The sequence below is a fragment of the Cololabis saira genome, chromosome 18 (genome assembly GCF_033807715.1).
Source record: "Cololabis saira isolate AMF1-May2022 chromosome 18, fColSai1.1, whole genome shotgun sequence".
Lineage (NCBI taxonomy): Eukaryota > Metazoa > Chordata > Actinopteri > Beloniformes > Belonidae > Cololabis > Cololabis saira.
Window position 1 is genome coordinate 24,958,999 of NC_084604.1, and position 19,692 is coordinate 24,978,690.

Genomic DNA, 19,692 nt, shown 5'->3' on the forward strand with positions numbered 1-19,692 from the left:
CCACAGAAGTCTTTTCAATTAGGTCAATTAGGAGACGGGCCCGGAGAGAGGGAACCCCCCAACAGGGCGACACCTGCGCGGGCCCGACAACGGTGGGCCCCAGACTCAGGCATCCCATTCATCCATCCATTCATCTATCCGGTATCTATAATAATAATAATAATAATAATAATAATAATAATATAATACAAATAATAAAATACACTAACAACAATAATGATAATATTATTATTATTATTATTAATAATAATATTAATAACCATCTTTGTAATACTGCTTTCTCTAATGTATCGACTGAAGTCTTCCCCATGAGATTCTCTCTAGCTGTTTGTGAACCCTCATCTCCATCGACTGAGTAGCACCCTCTCAAACAGACATTGATCGCTCACTTACCGAGAACTTCTACATGCAGTCCCAACATCTTCCCAGAGAGATTCCTCCAGAGTCCAGGAAGTTGTTGACTGGAGGTCCTTTCACAAATATTTTGCATTTCTTCTGCAACAAGTCATTGTGAATGTTATGAATTATACTTAAAAGGAGCATGAGGCTCCTTTAAGAAATGAGACTCTCTAGCGCCACCCTTCACCACGACGGCCGTCGGGGGTACTGCAGCCAACAGTGAAGCCGGCACGGGAGAACGAGGAGAACGCGCATGCAGGGTCATGTGACGTCACATCCGCAGCCCAGCGCGGGAAATTCGGGACCGAATTGCAGCACATTTTGCAGCACACAGCCTGTTCAAGGTAAAGGAGAGATATACTAGAGGAATCATTCTTTTGGGTTTGGAACGCTTCATCTGACATTATTACTAGAAAACTTAAAATGTATACGGATTTTTTTCATAAATCTTGCCACAATCCGGCCTCAAGCTCCTTTTAAAACAAGATGGCATAAATCTGCGTTAAAGGGTATTCACATAAGCAGTTCTTTTGAATGACAGGATGTGGCGACTTCACCAAGACTGCATCACTCTTCATAACCATTTTAGGCCACTGCACTTACAATCTTAAATAATAGTCTGCCTCAGTTTTTTTTTGCAATAAAACAGATTCAGTTTGATTTACTCTTGGACTTTTTAATGCCTGGTCTATAAAATTCAGAATTATGTACTTGTGGAAATGTAATATTCATAAAAAATGCTACTTCATCCTACACGCTAACGACTATTTAATATTGTTCATAAGGAAAATATAGAACATTGATAGCATTGGAGTACAAACAATATTTAGGGCTCATGCCTCTAAAACTACGACGCTCTCCCACTTTAAAACCTCTTTGGCTGCTTCCCCAGAGTTACGTCAACATTTCATTAACAGTAAATAAAAAAAAGATGTATCTAATTTTCCTTGACATGTGTCTAAACTTTGAGCGCTTTCTTGAGTGGACAATTGTATTGTAGATTAAAAAAAACAGAATATTAGTATTCACTGATATAGATGTTCAATTTAGTATAGGAGAAGAAACAAATATATATCAGCAGTAAACACATCAGTGTTTGTCATGTTGTTTAAAACGTGTCCATTCTTATGGCCATGACCTTAGCTAATATACAAAATATGATCTCATGCTTCAGGCAAACCATCTAAAGCCATAGTTTAAAAAAAAGTGACTGCTTTCTCCAAGACTGGTTTTATTTCACACTTTCAAATCCCACAATGGGAATTCCAGACATAAAAAAACAACAAAACAAAACTAAACTGGTCTGGCTATGAGCCAGATATGAGACTGCCTTCGGCAAACTGCCTGACCTGGTTTATCACAGAGCAAACACTTTCCAGGTAACCGTGAGTTGTGTAGATACACATTAGCTTTAACCCATAAAACCAATCTGGTAACTCAGAAAGATTTCATTTTCTGATGTGAGGTTTTCTTCTTGTATTATTCTTTTTTAACTTCACTGGTCAACGATATGATAGATCATATGATGTTGTTGACATCCTGGACGTCACATCAGGCAAGGTTTCTTGTTTTCATTGTGTAATCTCACCCACATCCTACCCTACACTCATCATTTCCACCACCTTACCTTCCCCTGCTACACGATCCCTGATTGCTTGTCTTCTGCAGCTGCCCTGATTACCCACACCTGTGACTGATTACTGGTTCAGTATTTAAGCTCCACTCTCCTGTCTTGAAATCTCAGATGGTTTTCACCTTACAAATGGGATCATCTTGCGAGGTTTGACCCAGCCTCATATACAGTTTCCACCTTCAGATAAACTCTTGTCTTATCTGGTTTCTTAAGGTAATCTGAATTCTTGTGGGGCTACCCCTTACATGTTCCTATCTTTTGACTAATTAACTATCATCCAGCCTTATTTTGTAATAAAATAGCCCACTAAGATTTTCCTCTGCCTGCTTGTCGTGCTGTGTGTTTGATTCCTCTGTGGCTGAGCGAATGTCGTGAGACATAGCTGTCTCCCTTGAACACAGCTCAACCCACATGAAATGCATGTAGGCTTTCTATTAGACATTATCAGATGAGCCCACACAGCCCCTATTAATATAATAGGCAAGCTACTCACATTTAAGCAGTGTAACACAACTTTTTAATTTGCTCAGAAGTGTTGCATATGAAGTTGTACTGAGGTACACACAGGTTCTGTAAGAAGGTGTACTTTTCGGGTTTGTCATTGTAACTTTGGCTATTTGGCCTACAAAAGCTAACCCAAGCTGCACATTTAAACATAAAAAGAACCTTTATGCTCCTAAGAGAGCTCAGACATTGACAGTTTGACAGTTACATGAATGGAAACTTCCAACTGGACTCCGTGCACCTCTTGTGAAGCATCCAATATATGCATTTATGTGCTTTTTCTGTCCCTTTAAAACTGTAAAGACAAAGGAGGAATGCTCCTACCGAACATAAACAGCCACACTGCCAATATAATAAACAGTATGTATCCTAAAAATGCATTGAACAGTTCTTATTTAGGTTTAAGGTTCAAGTGGTCAAATATTTAGTCCAATTATCAAAGCAAATAAATACAGCTTTAATTTTATACTCATTTCAGATATACAGGTTCTTGTATCTACATTTTTCACCAAGTCCCAATTCAGAAATAGCTTTGAAAATAATTTGAAAATAATTCCCTATTGTTAATTTCTTAGTCTTCTTTTATTACTAACCTCGAAGTGCCTCCGTGGTGAATTCCATGCTCCTTCTCATCTATTGTGCTGCTGCTGTGGACTGCAAGAGAGCCACAAGAGGCTGCAATTTGTTCACAAATGAGGCAACCATGTCTGTAGTCTGAGCTGAATGCTCTTCACTTTTTAATGCATTCTCTGCAAATGATTCAGTTACAACTCCCTGACAAATTAAAAAGAAAATATCCCGGAAAATAAAAATGTTGCACAGGTGATGCATAGTTTCTATTATGTTCTGCATGTGTGTGTAAAAAAGTATACAGTATTTAGAGGATCTAGGCTTCTGTTTCTCGCACTGCCATGCTCTTTTAGCAATAATCCCAAACAAGAGCTGGGCTTCTCTTTATCAAACTATTATTTTTTTCTCGATGATATGTGTGTTTTTTTTTCTTTCCTGCGATATTAAATATTGATTAATTATCCGTTGGGTAATAAAAAAATGCATTGAAAACCACTGATCTTGTACGTATATAAAATGGTATATATAATAAAATGATATTGTTTATGATAAGATGTGTATATATATATATATATATATATATATATATATATATATATATATATATATATATATATATATATATAGTTGTATATGTTATATATGTATATTATTGATAATTGCTCTGGTATATCATTTATTATAATAATATTTAGATATTGCAATGAAGTGCGGTAATATTTTTATAATGTAATAACAGGTATATTTTTTGAGAAAGTAAAGCTTGCTGTTATATTTATTTATTTTTTATTTTGTATTCAAGCAAAATTGAAAAAGAAACAAGGGGTAGGACCTCATAAGTTTTTTTTACTTCCTCCTACTCCTTTTCGGGCATGAAGGTTTATTTCCCTGTGATTTGTTTAATGACTGTTTATTTGTATTCTTTTCTGATGTTGTGTGTAATTGTTTTTCTTTTTCCATTTAATATGCTCGAAATAAAGATTTCAATCAATCAATCAATCAATCACTGTTAAATGTCGGCATTCAATCAAATGGGTGTCACGTATTATAAGAATAATAAATTTGCTGAAGATGGGTTTCAAGTATAGTGAACAGTATGAGCAATACTATGCAAAACATATATGTTATATTCATAACATCTTTATGCTTTAGTGTGATTTGAGAAGTGTTAAATCACACTTGTATGAACGATTGCTGCATATGTAAAACAAAGTGTCCAAATTTGCATTTAAGTACATGGCAAAAATGTAGGTTATGCAAATAAATCGCCCCACCGACGCTGTAACTCATTCCGGCCAAAAAAGGCAGAAAGAGGGGACATGAAAATGTGAGGGGACTCCTTTGTTCGACGTTTAGTCTCCTCCGTGGCCCCTGAAAACCCATTAAGCGAGGAGGACTTCTCCCAGGAGCCCTGCATTCCTCACATTCCTCCCGTCTGATGTCACAGCGGAGGGGACGGCGCTCTGGAGGCGTCTGGGCCCGTCGAGGCCTTCACGGACCCCCACCGTGGCTCGTAACGGTACCCCTAGCTCTCATTGTACTCTATGCAATACTTTTATATCATCATTCACCCACTAAACACGTTTCGGACAATGTGGAAACACGTGTTTTTTTTAAATATATCTTTGAGTACAGGAATAGGCTAATCTGTCTGTTGATCCCCTGAGACAATGTCTTAAAAACCACTACCTTCATTAGGTAGACGCGCAACGTCTTTGATTTTTCCGATAGAAAAATTAGTACTTGAACGCGGCATCAGCTCCTCTCCCCGCCTGTCTGAACGCCTCCATTGGACTAAAGGGGACCACTACTATAAACATACCAGGAGTCCCAGCAAAAGAGGACCGCGTCGCTGTGATCGGAGTTGCAGAAGTTTGTTAATGTTTTTCTTGTTTTGTTTTTATTTTTACATGATTTTGTTTTTCCGTAAAAAAAGCAAACGCACACACCATAACGTCGATGTGCAACGATTTCAGGACTTGCGAATGCCGCTCCGACTTTTTTCCTTGCGCTGAAGGTTGCGCTCATATGATGTGATGGGAGACTTTCGACATCACTATTCTCCGCACGGGGTTTTAACGTCCCTTAAGTGACTATGTGAGGATTATCACTGCGCAAAAGAAGTGCTAAGAAGAATTGCATCAGTTGGGAGGAAAAAAAAGGGTGAGTTTGGATGTGCGTTTTCAGATGATAAGTTTTGTCCTCTGCTTTTTTTTTAATAGTTTCCAACAATCCTGGATACTCGCGTAGAAGAGAAACTCGTTTTTGGAGTCTACATCAGTGGCACAGACGTGGAGGCCAAATGACTGGGCCACGTAGGGCAGAGAGTAGATCCCCAAATATTTTCATGCCAAGCCCCCACCCCCTCCGTTTTTTCACATAAACATCCATTAAATCACAGACGGGGCCCTAAATGTTTCACATAAACTTAAGATGCCAGCCTCCAGTTATAGAACACTGGAGAGCTGTGGGAAGTTACTGAGGTAATCCTGAAATTACTATATATGAAACTTCATGTAGCCAGATCCAGTTTGGTTTGAGCAATGGCTGCATACCAAGAGGAGCCTACAACATCTGGAATAATGACATTTTTAGCCATCCTTGACTGTGATTGATGAACCATGGAGTCATTTGTGCATGAGGAGAAGTGAGAGGCCTTCCAGTTTGTCACTGAATGTATCCCGTCTTTTTCTGTCCCAACACCCTGGCTGCATACTCTGCATGCATGTTTGTGTAAAAGATGTGTTTGGACATGCACTGCTTTGGACTGCCACTATTACTGTAAACAGAGGGGAGTTCCAAAATACAACATAGTTCCCGGAGGCGTAGGCTTCACACACACACATACACATCTGGCTATCTTTATAAGCTCAAAGGCATGCTATTTAAATTATATGGTGCAAGTGATTTTGGGAGTACACCCATGTGGAGAATTTAAAGGACCACGACTTGTTAGAGAAGTAGCCTTCACCCATGCTTTGTGTTTCAGTGGAGACACGACAAGCTCTTTTTAAATGCCTTTTGTCTCAGTGCTGTTTATGTCACCCTGCATCACAGAAAGGTTGCTGAAAAGTGTCGTCAAAACGGGGGGCTTCATTCATGTCAGCATACGGGTGAAATAGGTGTTTTCTGCACAATGTGAAGATGCATTCAAAAGGCTAGTCGGACACTGTTTGTGTTGCCAATTGTCATTTGAGTCAAAAGACCATCTGATTACTATGTGCAGAAACTATGGCTGTAATTTTGGTCAAGTGCTCAAGGTAGCACAGGAAGAGGGAGTGAGAGAAAAAAATAGGCTTCAGTGGCCATTTTTGTTGTTGTTATAGCACTTTAACCAAAGTTGAAGAAACAAATTCCAGGAAGCCAAAATGGTTTGACTCCACAGTGTCCAGCATTAAGTTAGAACATGTAAACTGGGAATGAGGCCCCAGAAATGCCCCGCGCTGCATGCTTGCTCCAGTCTGCGAGCTGAAATTGAACCAGATCTTTATCTGGCCCCTATTAAGGTCACCCTCATGGTTCATTGCTGGCCTGACTGCAGCCAAATCCCAAACTGGTCCAAATCCACGCTTTAAAAAGTCGGCCTAAATGTGACAACTGTTACTGTTCTGCAGGTACCAGAATACAGCTGACTGAGCCAAAACCTACCCGCATTCAGCTGCCAGCCTGAAACAGAACCTTGAGCTTCAACTTGTGGTTACCCTGATGGTTTGCAGTGAAGCGTTACTGTAGTTGGAAACTAATGGATGAATAATGCTGCAGCGTCTGTTTGGAAGCTGATTCATTTAGAGGATTAAGATGTTTAGATACACAAATATTAATACAATCTTGTGCATGTTTTTATTATATCAAGTCATTAAATGTTGTACCACGTAAGAAAAGTTTAGATTAAGCAGTAAATGTATTTTATTATGATTGATTCACAGTCGGCTCAGCCTATGGCTAGCCGTTATAACTTCCTTATCATCCGCAATCGCCATGTTATTGCCCTTAGCGAAGAAACCAGCCGTTTGTATTAACCCAGTGTAGGCTAAACTTGATGGTCATTTGTGATTTCGATTTTGCAGACGAGTCGACACGTTCAACGGTATATTCCGCTGTTAATGTCTGACGCCAGCTCTGCAGATATTTTGGCGGGGTTCAGCTGGAGGAGCTGGGAGCAAAGCTAACTTTGACATATGGTGTGTGTGTTCCCGTCGGCGTGCTGAGCAACATGGTTGCACCCTGTACGAGGAAAAAAACGGTCATGTGACCGAATGCTTCGTCCATTGTTTTTATATAGTCTGAGTTAAACCTCGGAGCCAAACCTCTCCCCAAGCATGTCAACCTCTGCATCTTGATTATTGCAATGGACCCGGTGGAATCCATCGACTTAGCAGAGGGACACTCTGGACATACTACTAGTAGTGCACCACTTTGGCTGACATCCAATAAAAAAAGGACAAACAGAAAAGAAAGAGGATATCAGCATTTAAGGATCTCAAATCGTTGTTGTGTTTCAGTTTGCAGACACTGTGTTGGCGGCAGTTGAGCTCAAAAGGGACATTGAGACATCTGAGCAATGTCATTTCTTGCCTACAGACTACCCATGTAGCACTGAGCCAACACCATCTTCCCCCATCCAGCAGTTGTTTTTTTTTTTTTTTTTGCTGAAGCACATTACTCAAGGCATTAACTGGTTTTGGCCCTCTGTAAGTTCCCGAAATCCTCATAGCGGGGCCATTCCTACTAACTGTGACACGTAAAACTAACCCAGACCACAGCTAATGGAAACTCGTCTCATAACATCTTAAATTATTCTAGATTTCCAATGTTACATCCCATTGTGTGACCCAAAATCCCACATCCAGAATAATAACTTACAAATGATGAACAGAAATCACTACCACACATATTGGGAATTAATTCTGTAGATATAGATAAATGAATCTCTCAAATGAAGCACAAATCTCAGATAGTTATAGACCTCTTTTACTTCACGTCATCTTAAACCCTTTCCCCTACTTTTAAACACTGCTTTCTTGTTGGAAAATATGCTCCATTGCAGTAATTCCTAATAATTATGGTGGTATTCATTTTAGCTCTGCCACCCACTTAGTTGTAAAGAAAGGCATCAATAGTACAGCTCCACCAATACTAACCTTTTATAGAGGGACGTTATTTTAGTTAGTTTTTTTTGGTTTGCTATCATTTGTGCTTAAGTGTAAGCAGCTTTTATATTCAAGAGCGCAGCGCCTTGCTGTTTGGGAATTACCTGGTCCCAGTACATACCCTCAGCCTGAGTACAATTAAAACATGAATGAGTTATAGGCTCCTCTTGTTGTTCTCAATCTCGCGGAGATGCTTTTGTCAGAGGGTTGGTGTGCTGTCTAAGTTCCGAACTCTCTGGCAGCTGAGTGCACAAAAACAGAGCGACAAGCGTGCAGCAACCTGTCCAACTCTTCCATACTCCAACCAGGTGTTTTTGTATGAGTTGTCAATTTCTGCTGGCCCCTTTTTCTCCCCAGCAGCAGATCAGACTCTCTCTGCCCCCGATCCGCTCAGAACTTAGAAACATGTGACTCTTCCCATGATGTGGCCCACACATGAGTCTCGATGTTCACATGGTATTTAATGAGGATCTGAGCATCAACTACCGACGTTTTCCATTTGATCTCAAGTTTAAAAGGTGTGACTACTTCTTCCCTTAGAGTCATTGTGGATTTAAGCTACCGCCGGATGTAAATGGCTGCAAAACCAACGAGTTCCTGCTTTCACAGGCCTGTAAAGTCGGTGCCGCTGACGTCTGTGGTGTTGGTGCCTCAGGGCCCGGTCGTGAGAAAACACTGTGTGGCTTTTTGGTGATTGAGCATATGTGTGTGAGTGTGGCTGTGTGATGTGGTTCCCAGGAGGGAATTTTTTTTTTTAAGGGGGGGGGTTATGGAAAATGTGAAGAGCATCGTGGTTTGGCCGCAGCAGGCTCGGTGGCGGATAACTGAGGGTCCCACGTTTCTGTTGTTGATTCGTGGAGAGCTGCTGCTATCAGCACAACTGTCCATGTTTACTCTCTCCTTCCCTGAACCCACTCATGACCAACTGTACCAACATGATAAGAGGCAGAGAGTTACCAGTGTCACATCCTTTCTGCTCCGTTCCCCAGCTCCATCGCTTATCTAAAGCCTTTGTTTTCTCATTGAGGTGCTGGGAATAACTGATGTTTTGTGTGCCTTTTGGAGGACATGCAAGCCGCACATGTATGCACCCAACGTCCCCCTCTAGAATCGCCCTGTGCGCTGCTCGTTCGTATTTATTGAGATGACATCAGTCCCCTGATTTCACCGCTGTAGGATGAGAGGCAAAGCAGTGGCGGTGCTGCTTTGGAAAATTTGGAATCTGGTAATTTATCACTTAAAACGTTTCCCCTTTTTATGGTATTGATGATGTTTAGACGACTGCGATTGCTGTCAACGTCAGAAGAGTGGTACTCGCCCTGTCATTTAATTTTTTTTTTTTAATATACTTTCCTTGGTTTAAAGATGTTAAAATCTGTGTAGATGCAGTTTTTCTTCCACTATGAATATTGTGGTTGGAAAGTTATGAATTTTATTTCCTTTTTCTAACCTTACAAAATGTATCGCCCGCAAAAACTATATTCCATACGGTGTGTAATAGCAGTAAGCGACTTGATCTTTGTAGCATTTGTCAGACTGGTCTGGGTGCGATCACGTGTCTTACTCTTTCCTGACCAAATAGCGTCGGTTGAAAAACAGCATTTTCAAGAACATTTTTACTTTAATCTTGGAGCTGCTGTTACTTTCTGTTCTGAAATTGTTACATATATGATATTTAATCTCAATTTCCAAGTACAGAAAGAGCTGGTGCATAGACAAGCACAATAGATGTATTTTACGCCCAAACCTGTCCATGCTTATGTTATTTTTGTGAGTTCCCGGTACTTTTGGGGTGAGATTTAGTGTTTGGAAATGTCAAAATAGTGGCCTTTCCATCATATTTCCACCTTACCGTAACATCGGTCTTTGTTAGCTTTTCAGGCTTTTCCATTTCAATCAGCTGTGGAGAGATGGGACGTAGCACAAACTGCAGTCGTCGAGTGACCTTGAGACTCGACGAAGAGTGAGAGGCTTTTACCAGATCCTGAGTCGTTCAAGTGCCTTTCCCCCTTTCACTGATTTGCATCAGTGTACTGTAGTCAGCCTGGCAGCCCTGACATATGACTGCGGACAGACGTTGCTTTTTCACATTTAATCTCATTAATTTGCCAAATATTATCAGTTGGAAATGGTTAAATTGTGGTCTGCTGGAACCCTCGGACCTTCCTCCGAAAATCAAAGTCCCGGGACTTTTATCTCTTGATACTTTTGGTTGAAACACAGTTTGTCTTGACTGCTTTGATTTCAATATTAAATCAGTACTGATATGATCAAGAAGGGCAGACGCATTTGCTTTTGTCTGAGCTAAACAGATGGCCATCAGCTCATGGATACTATCTGGTCCTGCTGTATCTTATGCAGTTTTGAGTCTAATGCAACACCTTACATCTTACTGGTTGACATAATACAAAGAATTTGCATTACATATACCACATTTGTCAGTGCAAATGTTTCAATCAGGAGTTAAGGTAAAAATGTAATTGTCAGTCAGCTGTTGGACAGGTGGATATTTTTCAGGATAACCCTGAATGTTGCACATTTTCAAAACAGGAGGTGATGGTAGATGTTACTCATCAACGTAAGATGTTTTCTCTCTCAACACTTCAAATGCTAATGCTTCAAATATTTTTATTTTTATGAGACTTGAGTGTAATTGGGTGGAATCTGCGGCCTGTGGACCGGGTAAAGTTGCAGACAAGCCTCACTCACTGTCTGGGTGTCACCTCTGCGTGAACACTGTGTGTTTGTCACTGTCCCCATGTTCTCACACAGCAGAGAGAGAGTCTCTGTGTGTGTGTCTTTGTCACAGTTGTGGAGCTGCAGAGAAAAGAAAGCAGGGCCAGAAAGTGAGAAAGCAGATGTGCTTGTTAGAAGCACACTGTCTGGCCGCCTGGCTCCACCATCTGTTTGCAGCTGCTAGTGTGTGTGTGTGTGTGTGTGTGTGTGTGTGTGTGTGTGTGTGTGTGTGTGTGTGTGTGAGCACTGTCTGTCCCTAAATACCACCAAAACTATACGTACAGTACATGTTGAAAATATTCAAGCATGAACGTGCACACACACTCACTCATGCACATAGTTTTCAGGATCAGATGGACACACACACACACACACACACGGTCAGTGTCCGATGACAAAGAGCTCTGATGTGCCCGACTGCCCCACTGCAAATACGTTGTTATTGTACAGCGTTTCGCACACACTCTGGTTACACTTATGGAGTCCAGCAAAACCTTTGGGTGTACTGGTACATAACAAGGTACTTTTTCCCTTTTTATATTAATATTTTCACTCACTGTCACTTACATTATATGATACATGAAATGATACATTTGACTTTGTCCTGGTCTCACTCAGCTCTCATGCTGGTTCTGTTACATCTACTTGGTCAGTTATTTAAAATGAATTTCGTTGTGAGCTCTTATGATCGGAAGTGTAACGTACTGGTTTCATATCTTCCTTCGGTTTTCTTTATTCATACTCATCAAACATCGCAAACCAAAATAGAGTGTTGTGAGTAATAGTTGTAGTTGTAGTATCATCCAAGAATATGTAGGAGGATGCTACCACGTGAAGTGATGGATCAGGAACCTTACGATCTGGATCATGTGATGGTTTTTGAATCATGTATTGCATGTTTTATGATGGGTAATGTTTAAAAAAAGAAAAAGTGAAGCTATTACTTTGCTTTAAATTTCCCATTTATGCATTTTTGTTTTTAAAATGACTTCATTTAAAAAAAAACCTACTTTTAAATTGCAAGGGACATGTCAAGGATCATAACTTCTTAATTTTGAAAACTTTCACAACAACAAATAATTTGTCCTCCTTTTTAAATTAAAACATTAATTCAAGGACAAAAGCAGCAAAAGGACAATAGGAAGGAGTGATATGTGCTTTTCTTACTTGTAGGCCTACTTGATGAAACTTGAGGCTTTTCTTAGAGTTAATCAGATACCTAGATTGTGGAAAAAAACATCCTGTCTGTTTTCAGTAAATGTAATTTTCTTGGGCTTTTCACCCGTCGGTGTCGCAGTGGGATGGTGTATTACATGTGTTGCCATCCTTCGTGCAGGTCCATATTTACATGGCTTCCTTTTGACTTTTTTGCCAACCATCAAATATCATATATGAGTGTTTTCATCTTCAGTACTGAACCCGTGAAGTATGTCCATCTCAGCTGGAGACCACACAAAAAATGACATACCTGGGCAGTCTGGTAAGATTTGTGTTGGTATTGCTCGTGTGTGTGAATGTGCCTTTACGGCAACTGTGCAGTGGTAGTCACTGCAGAATGTGTGGTGGTGGGGGGGCTAGTAATGTCTGATCATGTCTGATCCCGGGTCAGCTTCCGGTAGCTGCTGCAGTCCGGTCCAGACGTACTTTGGCTGAATGTGACCTGGAATGCATGTGTACTTAGAGCTGTGTTTCCCCAAAACATCTCACGGCTGAACTCGGAGGTAAGCCAGGAGGGCAACAAGAGGATCAAAGACATAAGAAGATTGCGGAAGTATCAGACTAAATCTGGCTCTAATAGCATTTTCAAATTCCTCTGTTTTAAGTCTGTTTGGAGTAACAGATAGGGCAACACAATAAGTGGCAACGTTCACACATGAAATAATTAGGTCACTAAGTCTTTAGTTCGGCTGTTAATAAACTGAAAGGGTGACTTCTGTCATTTTATACTTTTTGCCACTTTTTTTTTTTTTTTTTGTAGTTATAATTTGTGCGTCCTTATGAAAACATCCTCTCAAATACCGCGTTGGACCCCTGCTATTTGATCCAGTTCGGGTTTAGCTTCATGGACCCAACTGTAAAAAGTGTATCCTGGAGGAAGCATTTTTATGAGCCGTGAAGCACTTAACCTGTTTGTTTTGGTACAGCGCTCGTGTGTAATAGGAGGGGAGCGAGACGGGGCAGCGTCGCCGCTTCAGACGGGAGACGAGCAACAGAGATCAGATTGATTGAGTTACGCACGCTACACTTGCTTCCTCAGCTCTCTGCAGTCTGCGTCTAATGGTCTTAACAGCAGGTGACAAAGTGCTGTTTTGTTGCCGCCATTGTGAGGACGTGAATGGAGCAGCAGAAGAGCAGCGCTCAACCAGAGCAGAGAGGAGGAACTCACATCAGCTGCTCCGTAGAAGATGTCGTACAGTAGTTCAGTGCTACTAAATAGGACATTTTCACATTATTTATTGCTGAGCACTTTAGGAATACAGTCACCAGGAGCACAACTACTGCCAGGGGACCTATTTTTGTCATGTTTGTTTTCATTGCGTACACCCGTCTCGCTGGTGGTGCTGTGGGGGTTTGTCCTAGCATGTTTTGGTTGTTCTCAGGTGGCCCCTGGAAGCAGAATCCACACCTGCATGGGTAGAGGGATGACTTGCACTAAAACATTGCACCCCGAGGGGGAAAGCTGTGTCAACATTGTTTATTACCCCATTTTATAACCTTTTTTTCCCTTCTTTTTTGTCAGCTGTTAACACATTGGTGTTTGTTAAGCCCATCCTCCTTATTAGCTACAGTTACACACCTGTTAAGCTGTCTGTTGAAGAATGACGGTACATTGCATACCACTAAAGGTATGTTTGTATGTCGTTGACATTTTTTTTTTAAACTTGAAGGATTCAAAACACTCCTCCACACTACTCAGTTTTTTATACCAGATGCTGCAGATCAAATTAACTTAAACAATTGATCACCAGCAAGTGTGAACACCTAAAGGCAGGGATTTAAAAGTTTGCTGGTTTGTATTCAAGCGTGTTACTACAATGTTTAGTAATCATATTTGAGAAACAACTATTGCTGCTCATGAATCTGAGAGGTTTCTAGCAAATTTCCAAATTATTTTGAATCCATAATTTCATGGTCAGTACGCACTAACAGAAAGTTGAATTGTTGTCTTAACATACTCATCATTCATCATTCATACATACTCATTAACATCACGGTAACAGAAGAAGAACTTTGTGTGCATCTTACCTGCAACATGACCAGGCTTAGTATGTACGAAATATACAGAACTGCTACATCATTAGCATCCATATTTTTGCATGTTGTTGTCCTCCTTTGCGCTTGTTTAAGTGTTCCAGAAGAACGCCTACGTGAGTCGAACACACCTCACTCAATAATCGATTGTTTTCTCGCGCATGTATACTTGGATTTCTCTGAAACTCCAGTTTAATCCTTAGCAAGATTGTTGCCAATAGCTTGATTTAGATGTGCATGTAACCGCACTGAGTGTGAAGGCATATTAGCAAGAGGAACACATTCAAGATAGTTGCCAATCTCCCCAAGATTGGACCTCCGGGCAAGTTCATCCTACGTGCGACTCGATTAAAGGGGCTGCCAAAAGAAACCTGCTTCTCTGTAAGAAGTACACAGCAGCGTGAGCTTGAAAACTTCCATCTGTGGGGGAAAAAAAACCCAAACAGGGTTGTCAGGCCATCTAAGAGCTGCGCAGAAGCAGGTGGGAACCACCAATGGTGCACACCAGCAGCCAGTCCAAAGTCTATTTAGACTCAGCCATCAACATACAGATGCAGCCTCTTTAAAACAGCCAGCTGCCTCATGCATGGGTTAATCCCCCACCGGCTGATTCTCTGCCGGCTGTAACGCCATCCTGCATTTTTCATATATGAGACTTCCCCTGGTTGTAAATGATCTCAGTGTTACTATAATCAAGTACCTGCTTATGAAGGCTGGGTTGTCACCTAAGGTGGTACTACAGGCCACTTCATTCTACACACATCGTTGCTGCATCTTGGTTTAGTTTGTTAAATAAATGAGAAGCTAAACTTAAGCACTCTAGAGACGAAAAAAGGTTTGTCCCTTGCTGCTTTACTCTGGGTGAGACAAGGAAAAAAACAAAACAAAACAAAAGATGGGAATGGTTTGTATATATTTAGACAAAGGTCACTACTCTGAAAAATAAAAACAACCCTGGTCCCTCAGTTTTTTCCTTCTCGGTTTCTCCGCACCGCAAAATTACAACGTGCAAATTCATAAGCGTATGTGCTGTTTTTGCTCGCTGGAAATAAACATGATAGTCGGATGAAAATGGTATGCAGCGTCTCAGCAGCGCTTTATTTTTTTGCACCAAGGAGTGGGTTTGATCCCAAACTATTGTCTGTCTGTCTGTCTGCTCTACTCAACCACACACTCCCAAACCACGCCACTGATTACTGGTTTAGAAATTCGCCAAACGCCGTCTGGTCCTCTGGCTAACCTCGAAAGAACCTGGTGTGTGTCTCTGTGTGTATGTGTGTTTGTGTGTGTTGGGATCCTGTGTTTGTGTTTGTGGTGTGCCTTGTTCATGCATGTCTATGTTTGCACACTAGATGGTGGATTTCTGTGTGTTTTTGACATTTTTGACTCTGTTTACCTCGTTCTGTATACATGTTGACAGTGATCTTGCAGATTTTTGTTCCTGGGAACATTTGTTGAGGCATTTTGGGGGGGGGGGGGATTACCATTACTTCTCTTCAACCAGAGCCAGAGGAGAGGGTCGAAAGGTGATGACTGTGGTCACGGTGGCCACATATCCAAAATCTAAGCTGATTTACTCTGCGAGTATAGCATATTTACTCACTTGTGGTAGCGCTCCTTGTTCGGTGAGCATGTGCTGCCATGAACGCTCAATAAAACGTGCATGAATTACATGCAGCTTTATATAACGCACTCCCAGAAGGCCACATCTTTTGTAGCTTGGTGACAGCTTTCATTCAAGTTTCCCCCGGCAGTATTGTTTTCTCCCGCTCGCTCGGGTGCAACAGGCACAAAAGCCTTCACACACTCTCCGTATGTCTTCATGGCGCTCACGCTTGTGTCAGGTGTGCTCTGTTTTTCCAGCCGTGGTTAGAGAGGAATCTGGGCTGGGATCCAAGCTGACTATCAGGAGCACGTTGCCAGAACCCAGGACAAGAAGCAACAGATCCACTCCGTCTTTACTCTTCTTCTTCTTTCCGCTGCACATCTCCCACTTTTTTTTCTTCCCTCTCTCAAATTTTGGGTCTTTAACTTCTTCTGCCGAAGGACTTTTTTCCTCTTTTTATGCATAAACGCAATATGTTTTTACTTTTTTTATTTTTACACACTTTTAGTTTAGTCCATAGTTTAGTTATTATTGTTCCTGCTTTGCTGAAGAGGTGTAAAGCCTTGTTTTGTGATCTAGAAGGGGCTAATAGGTAAAAAAAAATACGTTGCTACTATCCTTTAATGACACTGCCTTTTGGGATTACTGGCATTATTTGAAATTTCTTGCTGACTGCTTAAAAAATCACTTGGATTTAAGAGCTTAGTTAGTTTAGTAAAGGTGTGAATACCTAGAAATACAAGTGGATGTGCCTTAAGTGTCCTGCCACACTTCAAAGGTCTTTCCTCATTACAGACATGAAAGCCAGGAATCAAGAACTAACTCGGATATTTGTTCAAAGTGTTTCCCGAAGACTTCCTTCAATCTTAAAACCACAGCGTGTGTGTGTGTGTAACTGTGTGTGTGTGTGTGTTTTCTTGTTTTCCATGTGATGATTGTGCCTCAGTTTTTATGAGATACTTAAACACTATTTCTTATGTTCTGCTTTGTAAGAGTAGCTGCCATAAAGTAAGTTTTTGAAGTACATAGGTCACCACTGCATGTGTGTGCAATCTAACACACTGTCACATTGTATACTACAGTGTGTGTGTGTGTGTCGCTGTGCTGCTGTCGAACAGAGAGAGGGACAAGGCGGATAAAAAGGAAAGGGAAGGCCTCCCACTTGGGCAGATACGAGACTTAGAAGCTGCATTAGTTCCTCAGAGCCAGCTGCGGAGTTCAGATGGATGTCTGTGCTCAGCCGTTTGATGTCTGTTCATCCATGGCCTTACGTCTCTGCCTCTGTCTCCCAGCTTTCCTTGAAGCTGGGCCTTGTGGGACTGGAGAAAGCGCAGCTGCCTAAACTATGGTATCTGCTGCTCTGCCACTGCTAGTGCCACAGCACTAACCCCGCTGGCATTATCGCTGGTGATTCTACTCAGTCGGCCTGTTTTCTGTCAGGAGGTAGGCAGGATGATAATCCTTGGAGATATGATCATCTGGAGGGGGGGGGGTTGATAGGATGACTGGAACTCATAAGAGCCCTGTGTAGTATCCTGAAACTCATTGGCTCCAACCTTTTTAGAAGATTGAAATAAAAGTAATCGTACATTTCCATGTAGTTGACTGATTTCTTTTTTGTAATCTCTCTGCACAGAACGGAATCATACTCTTCCTCATCATCCTCCTCTCCTACGCTGGACAACTTTGGGAATGGGCCAGCGCCTTGCCTGGGTGCATCTCTCCGCCCGGTGGTGTGGCTGGCGTCGCGCGAGAGTGAGGAGGGCAGCAGCCAGGTCGTAGAGCCTGCCCACCCCTCTCACCGCCCGCTTGCTCCCAAGTGACTTTTGACCCTTGACTCAGTCGTGACCCCCTTCCCTTGACCAGCCATGCCCTTCCGGCTGAAGCTGCGGCGCACGCGGCGCTACAATGTCCTGAGCAAGAACTATTTTGTGACGCGGATCCGCCTGCTGGACAACAGTGTGATTGAATGCACCCTGTCGGTGGAGAGCACGGGGCAGGAGTGTCTGGAGGCGGTGGCCCAGAGGCTGGAGCTGCGGGAGGTTAGTCCTTTACCTTGTGACACTGCTGCATGCCGGCTCTAGGTCAAATGTCAGATGGCGATGTTGGAATACCTGAGTGGGAGTTTCTCCCCCAGTCAGCTACGAGTTAAGTGTGCTGTTAGAGTTGTGTTCAGTCTTTACTCTTGTGACTGCTGCGTGTCTCTGTCACACCTTTCTCACTGCCCTTTGTAGTCTGTATCCTGAGGGGTCTTTGTTTGTCTCTAACGAAGCATGGCTGCCCCTGTCCTCGCTTTTTCACAGCAGAGGGAAGAAACTGTTCACCCCCTCATCTCAATTAACTCCTTCTTCTTTTTGTTTTTAACTTTTTATCAGGTGAAAAAGTTCCCACTTTTAAATAAAGTTTTCTTTTTTTTTGGGGGGGGGGGGGTTTACTCATACAAAGATAATCATATGAGTGAAGTGGACCTTTTTAGTATTAGGCCAATACAATCTTGGATTAATAATATTGTTTTTTTTTCTTTAAGGCAGATTGATCATCTGGACTTTACTACATTTTGCTGTATGACTTTATCGAATATATAAATGATAGAATGGTTAAAAAATAAAAAAGGTTGTATGTTATTCTTCTGAAGTTGTTTTTGCCCACTACTATGATCCCCTGAGTCTTATTTAAAGGGGACCTATTATGAAAAACACATTTCTTGCTTTAACATATATAAAGTGGTCTCCCCTCAGCCTGCCATCTCAGAGAAGGAGGAAAGCAACCAAATTCTGCAGTGTCTGTACAGCCGCCCGGATGAGCCGTCCAGTGTGATGTGGCTTCTACGAGCCGTTCAGATTCATGCAAATGCAATTTACATAGGTTGGCCTCCGATGCGTGAAACCAAAGATACTCTATACAGAAGATCACGCATTACCGTTTCTGCCAATGCTATGAAATGGTATACACTTCCTGTCTCCTAAGTGGGCGTGGTCGCCCCTCTCCCCACATCGTTTTGGAAGTATACCGGTACAACGCGGAGCCGTGTATGTCCTTCGTGTTGCCGTACTTTGGGAGGCGGGGAGTAGGGTAAGGACTGTCCTATCACTGACATTCAAGCAGATTGACCAATAGGCGCCGTTCGGGCCGAATGGCACCTATTGGTTGACTTCTTTGCAGGATTACAGCAGATAGAAGAAATATTTTCTTTTGGTTCTTTTTGCTAATCATATTTCATAGGTAACACTATTGGGCCATAACAACCTTATAAATGATTTTGATAAAAACGTACAATATGTAAAATCGTAGACCCTAGCTTTAATGTCTGATATCAACCCAGTACATCGGATCAGTCTAATATTCTTTTTTTCCCTTCCAAAAAGACTTCAATAATAACAATAACAGTATTATTACGGTAAGCAAAGAAGCAAGTTTTATTTTAGTTTTAAATTTCAGTTTATCCGATCGGAAAACGACGTTGGCAGTTCTGCAGTGACCGACGACTCTGAATCTCTGAATCAGCACCAGAGAGGAGTCTCACGAGAGCGTGTTGCTCAGACAGAGACAGGTCTCAAACAAAGTTCATTTTCTCCTAATTTGTCGGTCTGAAAATTGCCATTTTGGTGTCAGAATGTTCAGAAGGTTTGTGGCTTTTGAAAAATGGGTCCCATATTTACTTAGGTTACTATGGGGCGAAGGAATTGATAAATCTGTGATCACGTTCCCTTTTCCCATAGGACTCAATAGACTCAGGACCTGCTGTTAGTCTCCTAAAGGGGCGGGGCAGTGGGGAAACCCACGTGACACAGATACAGGAAACCGAACCGTAACATCTCTGGTGAAATCACGCCCACAACTAA

At 41.7% G+C, this 19,692-nt stretch overlaps 1 protein-coding gene across 1 annotated transcript in view; it reads left to right on the top strand.

The window, feature by feature from the left end:
• The first annotated feature begins 4,911 nt into the window (after positions 1-4,911).
• The window catches only part of LOC133464449 (tyrosine-protein phosphatase non-receptor type 14-like), a 47,317-nt gene continuing 32,536 nt past the window's right edge, over positions 4,912-19,692 (top strand). Inside the window, exons 1-2 of the mRNA XM_061746445.1 lie at positions 4,912-5,269; positions 17,487-17,892. Coding sequence (XP_061602429.1) covers positions 17,719-17,892 — 174 coding nt within the window. The 5' untranslated portion in view covers positions 4,912-5,269; positions 17,487-17,718. The remainder of the gene's footprint in view (positions 5,270-17,486; positions 17,893-19,692) is intronic.